Raw genomic sequence first — 15689 nt, 5'->3', positions numbered from 1 at the left:
CAGCCAAGAGCCTCTTATATTGCACCTGAACGGTGTTTGTATTTTTTGTGAATTGTTTGTAATATTTAAAAATTAGAAAACTGCACATAAAAAATCCACGTATCTGGCATTTCTTTCAAGAGCCAGAGGATTCAGCAATACCCAGCTGGCATTCCCGCTGGGACAGAAAGCAGATGTCCTGGAGCCGGGCAAGCAATCCACAGCTCTTCCCTCCCCTGCCCTGGCCCTGCAAGGACCTGGAGATTGGGGAGGGGGTTATCTCAGCCTTCTATGCCCTAGAGTTAGATCACTGCACAGTCTCTCTTTTCCAGAACTTCCCCCACCCACCCATTTAGAACATGTCTGTGAGCCAGATTTACTTCTTTTTTATTTATTTGTTGGCAGCTGACCAGTATAGGGATTGAACTCTTGACCTTAGTGTTATGACAACATGCTCTGACCAGCTGAGCTAACCAGCGAGCCTAAATTTACTTATTGACAACAATAAAACAGTAAGTAGTCAAAAAAAAAAAGTCTAAAAAAATAAAAATAAAAAGTCCTCCCCAAATTATAGATCCAGTGCAATCCCTATCAAAATCCCAGAGAGAAACCGACCAGCGTATCATAAATTTATACGGAAATACCAGGACCCTACAAAAACCGAAACAATTCTGAAAAAGAATGAAGTTGGAGGACTCAGACTCCTCATTTCAAAACTTACTATAAAGCCACAGTAATAAAGAGTTGTAATGGCGCGCAGACAGGCATATAGATCAATGAATCAGAATTAAGAGTCTAGAATAAATTCTTATATTTATGATCAATTGATTTTTTCAGCAAAGATGCCAAACCATTTCAATGGGGGAAAGGATAGTCTCTTCAACACATGGTGTTGGGACAGTTACGTGTCCACATGGAAGAAAGTGAACTTAGACCTTCACCTCACACCACATGCATAAATGAACTCACAGTGGACCACAGACCTAAATGTACAAGCTGAAGCTGTCGAACTTTTAGAGGAAGGGTGCAGGAGAAAGTCTTTGTGATTTGGGGTTAAGCAAATAATTCTTAAATAGGATACCAAAATCCTGAGCCATAAGAGAAAAAAAAATCAATAAATTGGACATCATTAAAACGAAAAATGTATATGCTTCAAAAGACATTTTAAAAATAAAGAGATAAACCAGAGACAAAAAAATCTATACATCTTATAGATGTATATACCTCTTAAAATCTTATAGATGTATACATCTTATACCTAGTAATCCATAATATATAAAGTCATGTATCCATAACATTCGAAGTCTTACAACTCAATACCAACAACCCAATTAAAAAATGGGCAAAAGACTTGAATAGACTATTTCACCAAAGAAGATAAAAGAATGGCCAATAAACACATGAAAAGGTGCTCATCAACACCACTAGCTATCAGAGAAAAACACATTACAGTTAAAATAGTAGGAAACAAAAACCTGCCCAGGCCCAGTGCCAGTGAAGGTTTGGAGCACCTGTGTATTTATTAGTCCATCTTTGTTGCTTATAACAAAATTACCTGAGACTGGGTAATTTATAGAGGTTTATTTGGCTTACGATTCTGGGACAGCTGCATCTGGCGTGGGGCCTCAGGCTGCTGCTACTCATGGCGGAAAGAGGCAGGCAGCCGGCAGGTACAAGCAGATCACATGGCGAGAGGAAGCAAGAGAGAGAGAAAGTGCCAGGGTATTTTTAAGCAACGAGCTCTCACGGGAACTAATAGAGCAAGAACTCACTCATTAATCCCCCCTCCCCCAGGGAGAGCATTAATCCATTCATGAGGGATCCGACACCATGACTCAGTTTCCAACACTGCCACATTGGGGATCAAATTTCCACATGAGTTTTGGAGGGGACAACACATCCAAACTCCATCAATCTGGGACTCCCACTGTGTGAGCTGGTGCAGTCACCGTGGAAAAGTTTTAGAAGTAACGTGAGCCAGCAATTCCACTCCTAAGAATCTGCCCAAGATAAACGAAACATATACCCACACAGACTTATACAAATAATTACAGCAGCATTATTCATAATGATCCCAAAATGGAAACAGTCCAAGTATCCGTCAGCTGACCATAGTGGGTGAATATGGTCTGTGCACAGAACAGTATTACTCAGCCACAGCAAGGCGTGAAGCGCTGACACACAGCGTGTGTGGACCTGGAACGCGATGCTCAGCGAGAGACGCCTGACACGCCAGACCACGTGTCATCTGCGAATGGCCTGAAACTGGGCAGCAGCGATGACTGCACAAGTCCGCACGCTTACTAAACACCACTGACTTATAATTATCCATCAGTGAGGCTGTTTTTGAAAAAGGATGGTAGGTAAGAACAGTACCTTAGTTAATACTTTGTTATCCCAACATACTTCTAGAAAGTAATTTCACCCTTGACAAACAAAATGAAATTAAGAAAGAAAACATATGTAATAATATAAAAAATAACTACGTAGGAAAAAATCTAAAAATTACATGCAAGATCCAACATAGAAATCTACAAAAACACTCCTGAGAGAAACTAAGAGGAGGGAATACGGCATGTCCACAGGTTGGAAGACTCGATATTGCAGTCAGCTCTCTACGAACTGCAGCACAGCTTGGATTTCAACAGGCTTTTGGTTTTGTTTTAGAAACTTCACAAGCGGCTTCTAAGGTCTCTATGGAAACTCAAAGGACCATGGAGAGCCAAGATGCTCTTGAAGTATGAGGTGGGAGGACCTGCCCCATCAGATATCAGAACTGACTGAAAAGGGTTGGCCAGTTAGCTCAGTGTGGTGCTGATAACACTCAGGTCCAGGGTTTGATCCCTGTTCTGGCCAGCCACCAGCCGCCAGAAAAAAAAACACAAAAACTTAACCAAAAGTCCTCCACAATTCAGATGGTGTGACAGCAGCACAGGAGAGACCACAAAGTCTGAGGGAGGCACCCCCAGACTCACGTGCCCTTGATTTACAGCCAGCAGAGACAGCCACTTTGCTAACTGGTGCTGAGTCCATCATAACCCACACAGAGAAAGTGTTAAACTTGAGCCCTACCTCATGCTCCTAGGAAGTGTATCAGAAGGGGGACTGCAGATACCAATGTGAAAGGTAAAAGCACAAAGTGTTTGCAAGATACTTTATATATATTCAAGTCCATTGCCAAATAGGACTTGAAACTACAAACGGTTGGTAAATGGGACTGCATAGAAATTTTTTTGGCAGTTTTCTATCTTTATTATTGGTATTTGAGGAATACAAGTTCAGTATGTAACACTTAAGGGACATCTTCTCAGGCTGCAAAGAAGTCACACCAGAACGACTCCTCAGGAGCAAAGAACTCACACCAGAACCACGGTGAGACAAGGAAAGACCAGCTGCAGGGCAGGAAGATGCTGGTGATGCCCCCATACAGAACATATGGTGCTTTTCTAACATCTCACAAATCAGACTGGCAGACAAGCTGATAGAAAATTGGCAAGAGACTTCAACATGCACTTGCCACAGCAGGATAATCCAGTGGCCCAGGAGCCTCTGAAAAGATGCTTGGTCTCACTGGTGACTGACAACGTGAAACATGATGGCACCACCAACATGGCACCACCTGCTGTCATCCGGGCTGAGTGTAAACAGCTGTGTGTGGATCCTGCCTATCTGGGGAGGGTGGCCTCCTCTGCCAGGAAGACACACACCCCTGTTGCAGCGATTCCACTTGGTTCTCCTAACAGACATGCACGCATGCGCCCCCCAGGATGTGATTGAGGCAGGCATCATTGCAAATGGCCCGAGCTGGGGAGGAGCTGCATCCTGCAGCAGCCACAGAACAGGGAATGTGCTCCATGATGTAGCTGAGAAGGCAGGGACGGTTGCATCTACGCTCAGCTGCATCTCACACAGACAGCGTTACACAGGAAGCCAAGCCCTGTGCAGCCTGTGACACCATCCACGTGAAGATTAAAAGTGGGTAGGAAAAAAAGAAAAAGCAACATTTCCTCCACAGGGGGAGTGAGAGGATTCAGAAAGCTCAAAAATCAATTGACTGATAACACCAAGGTCAAGGGTTATGATCCCCATGCCTGCCAGCTGCCAAAAACCAACCCTCCCCCCTCCCCAAACAACAACAAAAAACAGGCTGAGCTAAACTTAGGGGTAAAACTAGGAAAAAGTGCCAGGAAGTTACCAGCCTGGAGCCAGGACAGGCTGTGTGTGTGCGAGTGTCCGTGTGTCGGGATTGCACTGGAACTCAGTGGGCTGAACATTTATGTTGTATACACGCCTCAGTGTTACTGCAGGATTCCAGAGAGGTTTAAAAATGTCTAATCCAGTTGCCAAAATCCTGGTAAGGGTTTCCCCGCCATACAAAGCCCGGCTTGCGGTATACAGGAAGAGATTCCGTTCCTACCCTCCCAAAGTAAAATGACAGTAATGTTAACTCTCCGTTCCTGGTCCACCGGGAGAGTGAGGGGCTCCTGAGTGGAAGGCACGTGCCCCCAGTCCAGCCTCAGCCCCTGGCAGCCTGGACACAGGCAGAGAGGCCCCCATGTGGGCCGGGCCCAGAGTCCCTGCTGAGTCTGCACTTTCTACTGTGTAAACTTATCTGTGAGTCTTTCTGGGTGTGGACTTTCTCCCTGTGGATCTATAAATTCTCAGAAGAGAAGCTGAGAAATGACCTGGAAAAGAATCAAAGCTCGATAAAGGGAAAGGAGATAAGGTTGCTTCCTCAGGAGCTGCAGAGTCTCGGCTCTTGGAGGCTGGGGGAGCACTGGGACAGGAGGTGTGCGGGCGGTCCCCCACCTGCCATCTCCCTCTGCCACGCTTTGCAAGAGTTGTGCCTGAGAGTCCCACAAACCTCCATAAGCCTTGCCCTCCCAGGCCCGGTTTTGCTTTTTCTTGCCCCTTCCAGCACCTCTTGTGCATACACATTCCTACTGCCCTGCCAGCAGGCAGGCCCAACTGACAGAGCCAGAGGAAGGGTCTTGGGGGGCATGGAGGAGAGAACAGGCCTGCAGGGCGACAGCCAAACTTGTACCTGTTCGGCCCTGGAGAGAAAGTAACAGTGAGCTGGAGATGCGCAGGGGCAGGGCAAGCGGCCAGCAGCGGGAGAGCCCCCCAGGTAGGGAGGGGGATGTGGTTTCTCCTGGCATGAGAGCCTCCTTCCCCTGCTTGACTCGGGTGATCTCAGACCAGGCCAGGCACATGTCCCTGTGGACTCTGCACACACAGTGGGGTGACTATGGGGTGGCTAGGGTCTCCCTGCAGCCTTGGAGGACAGCGAAGGCAGCAGAGGCCAGGCTGCCCTGTGCTCTTCCCTGCCTGCCTCTTTCCTGGGAGGCTGGGGCTGGGGACAGCAAACAGGAGGTGGCTGTGGCCCTGCCAGGCATTCCTAGAAGAGGATCCGGGGGAGGGGCAGTGGCCAGACACCAGCCAACCCTGAGGTCACAGGAGAGGCCGAGGCTGGGCCTGGGTTGGGCCAGGCTATTGGGCACCCCGGGGAGGGCACGTGGGCAGTGTGCCAGGCAACGGGGCTTGGACAAATGGGGCAGCAATCAACTCCTAACACAACCATCTGCTCAGGCTGCAGAATGTGGGGTCCCCAAGACCCCAGGGGCTGCTAGGGGGTCCCTTGCCCATAGCGGGGGAGCTGGCAGAGCACTGGGCCCCGAAACCTGCCTTAGGTACCAACCCCTCAAAGCCTGCTCCATGGGAACCCCCACCCCTACCTGGCTGCCCCAGCCCTACCCCAGCCTTGCTGGGAGAGGGGATGGCTCATTGGCCCCCAGAGCTTTGGCATAGCCCACTGTGGACCCTGAAGGAGGCTGTGGGGCAAATGTAGCCCCCAGCCACACCTTGCACCATCTGCACCCAGGAGACTCAGGGCCGATGCTGGTGGCCCGGCACGAGGGGGTTAATGGAGCCGGGGCCAGCAGGGCTGGGCTGGCGGTGGTGGGGAAATCCAGAGAGCAAGAGCAGCTGGCCCGACAGACGCACGCTCGCCCCTGCCCCTGCCCCGTGGCCTGCTGTGCAGCAGGATGGCCCTTAGGAAAGGTGAGGCTCCGAGCACTCCCTGCCACTCACTCTGGGGGTGGTCGGCCCACGACCCTGAGCTCGCTGAGGCGAGGGCTGGCAGTGCCAGGGAAGCTCTGGGGGGCTTGGCTCTGGATGGGCTGGCAGGGAGAGATCCCATGGTGGGGAATGTGGGTGCTGGGGTGGAAGGGGGACATGGGGGGGCCTGGCACCAGAGAGTCTCTGATTCCTCTTCCCACCTCCCCACCAGCACACCAGGGTGGTGCAGAGGGTACAGGATGGGGCAAGGTGTTTCTCATCCCCACATCGAGGGCCTGGCCGAGGACTGCTTACTGGGCAGCCCACTGCCCCCCTCCAGCACTTGCTCCCCTGGGGACCTCATACCCTGTCCATCTCAGCCAGGAGCCCTCCTGAGGCCTGGGCCAGCCCGAGCCCAAGCCCATGCTCCAGGCCCCCTCCTACCCACCACAGCAGAGGCACAGCGGGTGGGGGGCGCCAGCTCTCTTGAGAGCAGCTCAGTGCCCAGCAGAGCAGGTTTGGGGACACTGTTGCTGGGAGGCTGCTGGCGGGTTGGTGGGGCTTGGTGCTCCTTGTCCTAAGACGTAACCTGACCTCTGGTAAGTCGATGGTCAGGGGTTCCTCTCCCCAGCAGCGTGGGGTCAAGGTTTGGTGCAGGCTGCACATACCAGGAAGCCTCACCAGGGCAGGGGGCACCCACTCACTGACCATTCTCCGAGGGCAGCAAGCAAACACCCCATCCTGGCCTGCTCCATAATATCCCCCAAATGGCCAGGCTTTAGCCTACAGCTCCAGCTCAGATCCCTCTCCTTCCTCCAGGCCAGCGTGGCAGCCTGGCCTGGCTGGAGCATCTGCATGGGGGTGCAGACAGCCACACAGCCTGATGGCCAGGGGCCCAGCCTGCCATAGCCACGTGGCCCAAGCCCTCGGCTCTTTCTGCACTGAGACAGGGACTGCCACCCTGCTGGTCCCATGGGGCACAAAGTGTAGGCCTCTCTTGAGCCTGAGGACCTGCTCATCCCGCTTGGCCTCTATTTCATAGTTATGTGGGGTGAGCACAGCCTCGGTTCAGATGGGCACCTCCTCTTGCTACGGCCAGGCCTCAGGAAGCTGGTGTCACACCCACCTAGGCAGAGCTCCCTCGGAGCTGCCTCCCCAAGCCCCTCTCCCTGCAGGAGGCCTGGCCCTGGCGGTGCTGCTGGTCACCTGGGCAGCACTGGGCCCCTGTGGCCTGAAGGGAGCAGAGCCCAGGACAGTGGGAGGCACCGAGGGCCCACAGTGCCCAGCCATCTGCACCTGCAGCTACGACGACTATATGGAGGAGCTCAACGTGTTCTGCAGCTCGCGGAACCTCACGCGGCTGCCTGATGGCATTCCTGACAGCGCCCGGGCCCTGTGGCTGGACGGCAACTGCCTCTTGTCCATCCCCCCAGCGGCCTTCCGGAACCTCTCCAGCCTCGACTTCCTCAACCTGCAGGGCAGTGGGCTGGGCAGTCTGGAGCCACGGGCGTTCCTGGGCCTGCAGAGCCTGTACCACCTGCACCTGGAGCGGAATGAGCTGCGCAGCCTGGCAGCCGGCACATTCACACACACACCCGGCCTGGCCTCACTCGGCCTCAGCAACAACCTCCTCAGCAGGGTAGACGAGGGCCTCTTCGAAGGCCTGGCCAATCTCTGGGACCTCAACCTCGGCTGGAACAGCCTGGTGGTGCTTCCCGACACCGTGTTCCAGGGCCTGGGCAACCTCCGAGAGCTGGTGCTGGCAGGCAACAAGCTGGCCTACCTGCAGCCTGCACTCTTCTGTGGTCTGGGCGAGCTGCGGGAGCTGGACCTGAGCAGGAACGCACTGCGGAGCATCAAGGCCAACGTCTTCACGCAGCTGCCCCGGCTGCAAAAGCTCTACCTGGACCGCAACCTCATCACTGCCGTGGCCCCCGGCGCCTTCCTCGGCATGAAGGCGCTGCGCTGGCTGGAGTTGTCCCACAACCGCGTCACCGGCCTCCTGGAGGACACCTTCCCGGGGCTGCTGGGCCTGCACGTCCTGCGCCTCTCATACAATGCTATCGCCAGCCTGCGACCCCGCACCTTCAAGGACCTGCACTTCCTGGAGGAGCTGCGGCTTGGCCATAACCGCCTGAGGCAGTTGGCGGAGAAGACGTTTGAGGGTCTGGGGCAGCTGGAGGTGCTCGCACTTAACAACAACCAGATCCAGGAGGTGAAGGCGGGTGCCTTCCTTGGCCTCTTCAACCTGGCTGTCATGAACCTGTCTGGCAACTGTCTTGGGAGCCTCCCAGAGCAGGTGTTCCAGGGCCTGGGCAAGCTGCACAGCCTGCACCTGGAGGGTAGCTGCCTAAGCCACATTGGGCCACACACATTTGCCGGCCTCTCGGGGCTGCGCAGGCTCTTCCTCAGGGACAACAGCATCACGGGCATCGAGGAGCAGAGCCTGTGGGGGTTGGCCGAGCTCCTGGAGCTCGACTTCACTGCCAACCAACTCACGCACCTGCCCCGCCGGCTCTTCCAGGGCCTGGGCAAGCTGGAGTACCTGCTCCTCTCTCGCAACCGGCTGTCGGCGCTGCCTGCAGATGCCCTGGGCCCCCTGCAGCGGGTCTTCTGGCTGGATGTCTCGCACAACCGCCTGGAGGTGCTGGCCACCAGCCTCCTGTCGCCGCTGGGACGGCTGCGCTACCTGAGCCTCAGGAACAACTCGCTGCAGACCTTCATGCCACAGTCCCCAGGTCTGGAGCGCCTGTGGCTGGAGGGCAACCCCTGGGACTGTGGCTGTCCCCTCAAGGCGCTGCGGGACTTTGCCCTGCAGAACCCCAATGTCGTGCCCCGCTTTGTCCAGGCTGTGCCCGATGGGGACGACCACCAGCCCCCCATGTACACCTACAACAACATCACCTGTGCCAGCCCTCCTGGCGCCGTGGGCCTTGACCTGCGGGACCTCGATGAGGCCCACTTTGCTCACTGCTAACGTGGGGCTCACCCTGGCCAGACACTGCCCTGTGGTCGGGACAGGGCCTCACTCTTCCTGCAGGAGTCGGTCCCCAGGGTCAGACAGGCACACCGCCCCAGTGCTCGGGACAGACAGTCCTAGAGTCTGTGGGTGCTGGCTCAGGGCATGTGGGCAGGGGCCTGGCCAGGAGGGCTGGAGGCCATCAGCTCCCCAGCTGTCATCAATTAAAAGCAATCTAAACAACACATGTGACCTCGAGAGCTGGACTTGGGAGGGGAAGGAGGGCGTGGCCTGGGTACGCTGCGGTCTCCCCTGCCCATGTCCTGCTCCTGCTCTGCCCATCCCATGCAGGGGCCCCGGCCAGACTCTATTGTGCCCCTGCGTGTCCTCTTGGTCCTCACAGCTGCCCGCTTGGGCTCCTCCCCAGTATACCCACCTGCCCCCTCCTAGGAATTGATGGGGACTTACTCAGGTCCTCCCAGAACCTCCACATTTTGCTTCTCTTTAGGACACTGTGCTGGGCACCAGGCAGTGTCCTCAGAGGCATCCCAGTCCTGGGTAGTCAGGGCCCTGCAGCCTCGTCACTGGCATGGTACAGAAGACTGAGGTGCTGCTGACGGCACCACAGTTAGCTCTGGATGATGTAGGCTGGCGGGGCAGAGGTAGGAACTGGCACAGCTTCTCCAGCACCCTGCACGCCAGGCAACGGCCTCAACAGCGGCCTTCTCTTACTCTCAAGGAAACTCCATTCGCAGAACCCGGGGTAGCCTCGCGGCCTGCCCACCCCCATGCCTCCTGTGCCGAGGGCCCGCGCTCCGCCCTGTTGTGCACAAGGCGTGCTTTCCGGGCTTTCTTGGGTCAACGCACAGGAGGAGACCCTGGGCTCACAGCTCACTCTTACCCTCATCTTCTCGTCTCAGCCACACTAGGCCCCAGGCTGCCCTCAGCGTCCCCGTGCAGGCAGTTCTCCCAAGGCTAAGCTTCCCCATCCGCGGCTTTCTCTGGTATCATAAAATCTTCCCAAAGTCCCACCAAATGAGAAACAAATGCACCCTCTCCTTGGTCTTCAGGGCCTTGTCGACAACAGAGCTGACAGAACTGCTGGTCCAGCCCTGCTGGCTGACCACCGAGGGCAGAACGATCTAGAAACGTGAGACTTGGAAGCACTGTGGTGGGACAAATTTAATGGTAGCTTCCTCTAAAGTTACAAGACATGCCTGGGGGCAGTCCAGCACCTCACAGGAGGCTTTCCTCCCTCAACACGTGATTCATCAATTCTCGGGGGATGGGAGTCCTGGGTCCCCTGAGGACAGCTGATGTTGAGTGAGCCCTGTGAGCGGTGTGGACACTCAGCTGTAAGGAGCAGCCAGTGTCTGGGGCACAGATGTGAAGCTCGATTGTAACCAGAGCTGGGAAGAAGCCTGTGCAGGGCCTAGACCACTGCTGTCTCAAGGCCACACCCAGGCCATGGCTGTCCTCAGCCCCAGCTGCCGCTGGAACCCTGGCAACAGCTCCCAGGGCCGGGCGGAGAGGTATCTGCACATCCAGGGCCCCGGGCCAGCACCTGTAGGCTTCCCCGGACCTGCACTCGGTAAGCGCCTCTCAGTGTCAGGAGCAGGGGCCGCCTCAGTCAAGAAAGCTGAGCCAGCGCCCTGTCCAGAATCTTCTGGGTTATGGAGATGAGCGCAGGAAAGGCAGGGCTCTTGGGGAACTCCTGGATGAAGTCGCGCCCCTCCTCTAGGCTTCTTGTGAGCTCGGGGTCCAGGGGCACAGAGCCTGTGAACATGAGACAGGCAGCGGCTGCAAGCGGTGCGACCCTCAGCTGCTGCTATGGCTGAGACCCTCACACGCTGCCCGGCGGCACAGTGACCATCCACGTGAAGGGAGTATGGGACAAGCTCTGGGGACCTCAGCGCCCCAAAAGAGGCACTCCCAAAGCCACGGCCCGGGTGGATGCTGTCCCACCCTCTGCTCAGTGGTTGCAGCAGGCATGTCAGCCGTGTGGCCCCACTCACTTGGTGGCAGTGGATCTCCTAGAGGTGAGGAGTGCTCACAGCCAGTGCCTTGCGTGTCACAAGGAAGCCAGAAAGACACGGCTCCTGCCGCTCTCCTCTTCTTTGGGCACCCCGTGGGCACAGGTAAGTCAGGCCCACCCAGAGCAGAGGCCCCAGAGGGGAGAGCTGGACCCGGCTGCCCCCAGCTCTCAGGCACTCACCTAAAAAGGGAACCCCGGCGTGTCTGGCCAGCTCCTCCCCGCCGCCCCTGGAGAAGACGTTGGTGCACTCCTAGGAGACGGGGGCTGTGAGTGCCCTGCCTGCCACACTCTGTAGGTGCAGGGAGTGGCCTGGGCAGGTGGCAGCAGCTCTCCTGTGCCTGTGAACCTGCCCTGTGCCTGCCCACCAGCCCTGTGACGGTCCCGACCACCTGCCCCAACTCACCGCGCAGTGTGGGCAGACAAAGCTGCTCATGTTTTCCACGACCCCCATCACCTGCAGCCCTGTCTTCCTGCAGAAGGTCAGCTCCCGCCGCACGTCCCCCACGGACACTGCCTGGAGACAAAGAAGACATGTCTGGCTGACCAGCTGCACTCTAAACCAAGGGGTGCCGAAGAGCAGGGAGACCCTCCCCCGCTGGCACTGGGGACAGTCTTCACACATGGGGAGCTGGGAGCCATACCTGCGGCGTGGTGACCACGAGGGCCCCCAGGGGCTTGTAGGGACGCAGGGCTTCGAGGGTAGCGATGTGCTCGTCAGAGGTCCCCGGGGGTGTGTCCACAACCAGGTAGTCCAGTTCCCCCCAGGCCACGTCAGACACAAACTGCTTTATCAGTGCTGTGAAGCCCATGTGGTCAGCAGAGGCAAGTCTGTGCTGCCAGACCAAGCCCGAGGAAGGGGCCTCAGCTTGTCAGGCCAGCGCCCCCACCAGCCCCCATTGAACATGCTTGGAAGGCCCCAGACCACCCTGCAGCCCAAGGTGGCATGTGCAGAGCCTGTCCCCTCCCCACAACACCTCTTCCTCCTCAGCTTCTGGGCCACTCCTAGCACCCACCCCTGCCTCAACACCCTGCCCTGCAGGGCCAGTAGCGGACTCCTGCTGAGACCTCAGCTCAGGACACTGAGCTGGGACCCTCTGCGGGTGGGGGTGGGGGGGTGTCTGTACCCAGACTTGGGGACACCCAAGTCCTCAGGCCTGGAGAGGAGGTGGCCTACAGTGGAACCCTGGCTGGTGGGTCCAGAAGCAGCCACCTGCCTGGGCTTGTGTCTCACCCCTGGCCACCTTCCTGCAATTAGAGAGGGTTTAACACCACCTGCTGCTCCGGCAGGACCACAGCCCAACCTCAGTGCCACCCTCCCCCTGATCACTGGGTGGTCTTTGGTCCTTACATCCCAAGGGTGCAGGTGTGATCAGACCCAACCCCTCCTGACAGGGAAACAGGGCTGCTGTGGCCAATGGCTTCCCAATGACGCTGACTACAGATGCTTGCTCTGACTCGGTCCCATCTGATGACCCACCCAGAGCCTGTGTCTGGGCACCAGGGACGCCCTGCACAGCTGTCCTGGTGCAGGCCTGGCTGCTTTATAGTGAGTGGTGGGGGCAATTCTGCAGGAAGAGCCATCTTCCAGTGGAGAGGCCATAGCTAAACTCCTCTGACTTTACTGATGGCAGTGGCCTTGAGGAAGGAGGGTCTGCTGGAGAGGCTGGAAGGCTGCTGGCATCTGCCCCTGCCTGGTCATTACCGTTCTTCTTGGGGCCTCTCCACACCACGGCCTCATCCGGCTTCTCCAGCAGAAAGCCCACAGACATGAGGGCGATGCTCTGCTCCTGGTCCACAAAGACGGGCACCCAGCCGCTGTCGCACTGGTGCACAGCCCTGCCCTGCACTTGGAGCATGCGGGGAATGCTGGGGCCACATAGGTCCACGTCGAGGATGCCTACCTGCAGGAGGCGGGATGCCCACAGGCAACACACTGTCAGGTGAGGCGGTGAGAAGCCTACAATGCCTGTTTTGGCGGCATGGGGGATGCCCTTGAATCTCCGTCCACCAACTGGGGCAGGGGCAGTGGCGGCAGCTCAGGGAGGGACAGGACAGCTGGCAGGGCCGGCAGTGCTAGATATGGGCTCGGCAGGGGTGGGCTCACCTTCTTGCCTGCATGGCGCAGAGCCAGAGCCAGCTCCGTGGAGATGGTGCTTTTCCCAACGCCCCCCTTTCCCGAGAGGATGAGGATGATGTGCCGGACGCCGGCCAGGTTCCCACACTCTGCTTTGAAACAAGGTGGTGGAAGGTCAGGGAGTCCCTTGAGCACCAGGTGCTCTCGCTACTCATTCAGGGTCACCAAGCACCTCCCACGTCCAGGGCAGTGGTTAATGATCACACCCAGATGTGGTCCCCTTTCCCTGACAGAGCAAAGACCCCAGGTGTTAGGTCTTCCAGCAGCCCCAGCCTGCTGATCCCTCAAACACTGTGTGCCTGCGTAGGTGCGTGCACACACACACAGGTGACATAATCTTAAAACTGTCAGCTCTGGTAATTCTAATGAGACACAAACGAGACTAAGCCACATGGTACATCTGTACAAAAGGCAGATGCCCCCAGCCCACTCCCCTAGGGTCAGAAGAGGCACATGAGGCAGCCCTGAGCTCTCAGGGACCTGCCTGGCCACAATCCAACACATGTGCACAGTGCCACCGGGCTGGCTCAAGGCCTTAAGAAGCCAAGTGGTGTCCTTGGCCCCTCCCCACAACTCTGTGGATCCCACTGCCTGCTCTGGCCCAGCTCCTCTTCTTTCTGGTGGGTCCACAATGCGGCCTGGTGAACACACACCCTCCTGACCCCGCCACACCACAGGGTTGCTGTCTGCACACACAACCCTCAGCCACACTACAAGACCCCCATGTTCTCACCCCAGTGCCACCACTCAGACCCCTGCCTCATCTCCAGCAGGCTGCTCTACCACCTGCTGTCCTGGTCCTCAGGAGGATGGACATGGGGGCTGAACAAATGACACATAATCCTCCTGACCCTCCTCTCAAGGGTAGGTTCAAAGGCCACCGGATCCAAAGCCTCCCAGGAAGAACTTGGAGAGTACCTGGCCTGGCTTTCGGGCAGGGCCTTCTCACAAATGTGTTGCAATGCCTGCCCATGGTGTTATTCAGGTGACAGGAAAGGCCCCCCCCCCCGCCCCCCCAGGCATCATGTTCAAAAACAAAGCCTGAAAACTGTGGCTTTGAGATCATCTCTATAGCAATTAGGTTATTACTTAAGTCACCTTAATATTGACAAGTACCGAGAGTAAACTGTGCAGAGAAGCAAGTTCACTTCTGTTGCAGCCAGGGGGACTCTGGGAAGACCCTGCTGGATCTCGGTCCTGACTTCTACTCTGCATTGGGGCCGGTGCTGGACAGCAAAGGTATTAATCCCAGGAACCAGGCTTTCCCCATTGGTAGAAGTGGGGAATGTTATCTGCTGGTGCTAAGCGCCAAACACAGCAGCACTACTGTCAGGTAACTGGGAGGTGCAGGGGCTTCCCAGACAACAACCTTGGGGTCAACCCCCAGAACCTTTCACTCCTAAGCAAACTGAGAAAGTTTATAAGCGGATTATCAGAGATATGCATTCACTAAGGGATTACTACAGAGGCTGTGCCGAGTGGGGAGAAGATGGCAAAGAAAGAACACAAAGAGTCTCCCTGGAGGGAGGCTACAGCCCTCCCTATGGATAACAAGTCCTGGTCAGCCTTCTGGGTAATGTCCAACCAAATCCAGGTCATTTGACGTGCTGGACAAGTATGTGTTTTTATATGAAAAAAATCTGGAAAAATACAAGTAACAACTGAGGACAGGGTTGCCTCAGGGAACGGGGTCAATTTAATGCATATCCTTTAGGCCTTTTGAATTTTTATGTGCACTTTTTCCCTAGTTTAAAGAAAAAAGTTTCTATCACTCTGAATGACTTTGTTTTTCTCATTCTGTAGCAAATCTACCCTAATCTTAAGAAAAAACTGCAGATTCTTCCCTCCAGCACAGGATTCCAATGCCATGTTCACAACCTGTGGGATGCGGGTTGTGAGGCTTTGTTGCCCAGTCTGTCCCCCTTCCGGTACCGAAGTCGCTCAGAAGATAGGAAGGCAGCCGCCCCTGCTAACACCGCCTCTGGCCCACCCACTAATATGAGTGTCCCACGCAACTTCCGCCTTTCTGAAGGCTCAGAAGCTACATTGATACTTCCACCAGAACTACGAGCACGTGACATTCTGCTTTTTCCCTCTTTTTAGAAGAATGTGTGTAAACAAGATTCCTGATTAAGTCTCGCTCAAACTTCAAGTCTCAAATCTTCTGGCGTCACCAGGCTACCAAATCAAAGACCCACAGCACGCGATAGGGAAATACTGTGTTTGAAAGCAGCCAAGATGAGTTAGCGTCGCTCCGGGGCCGCTGCGGGCGCGGTGCAGACAGAAGAGCCCGCCCAGAGGAGGGTGTGGGTCCGGTGGCCGCGGACTGCCGGGCCTGGACCAGAGGCGGCGAGGCCCGCTCTCCGTCGGAGCAGGCACACCCGCCGGCCTGCGGCTGAAGGGGCGACTGCGACAGCGCGCACGGAGGCGGGCCCGGGCCCGCACGCTCACCAGCCGCCGCCTCCATCCCACCGACGCGCCTCACGCCTTCCTTCCGCTTCCTCGCGCGGGCCGCTCGTCTCCCC

General features: G+C 56.3%; 2 protein-coding genes across 3 annotated transcripts in view; one reads left to right on the top strand and one right to left on the bottom strand.

Moving 5' to 3' along the window:
• Positions 1-6023: 6023 nt before the first annotated feature.
• On the top strand, positions 6024-9231 carry IGFALS (insulin-like growth factor binding protein, acid labile subunit). Its single transcript, XM_008581538.1, has 2 exons — positions 6024-6039; positions 7212-9231. The coding sequence occupies exons 1-2, from the start codon at positions 6024-6026 to the stop codon at positions 9011-9013; spliced, it is 1818 nt and encodes a 605-aa protein (XP_008579760.1). The 3' UTR covers positions 9014-9231.
• Positions 9232-10159: 928 nt separating this feature from the next.
• NUBP2 (nucleotide binding protein 2) overlaps positions 10160-15689 on the bottom strand; it is a 12596-nt gene continuing 7066 nt past the window's right edge. Inside the window, exons 2-7 of one of the 2 annotated variants that reach the window (XM_008581523.1) lie at positions 13135-13256; positions 12733-12931; positions 11672-11826; positions 11434-11544; positions 11211-11280; positions 10160-10771 (exon numbers count right to left, since the gene is read on the bottom strand). In XM_008581523.1, coding sequence (XP_008579745.1) covers positions 10626-10771; positions 11211-11280; positions 11434-11544; positions 11672-11826; positions 12733-12931; positions 13135-13256 — 803 coding nt within the window. In that variant the 3' untranslated portion in view covers positions 10160-10625. The remainder of the gene's footprint in view (positions 10772-11210; positions 11281-11433; positions 11545-11671; positions 11827-12732; positions 12932-13134; positions 13257-15689) is intronic. The other variant, XM_008581529.1, reaches the window with a different exon arrangement.

Source organism: Galeopterus variegatus, unplaced genomic scaffold, assembly GCF_000696425.1.
Source record: "Galeopterus variegatus unplaced genomic scaffold, G_variegatus-3.0.2 Scaffold92, whole genome shotgun sequence".
Classification (NCBI taxonomy): domain Eukaryota; kingdom Metazoa; phylum Chordata; class Mammalia; order Dermoptera; family Cynocephalidae; genus Galeopterus; species Galeopterus variegatus.
This window is presented reverse-complemented; position numbering and strand designations above follow the sequence as displayed.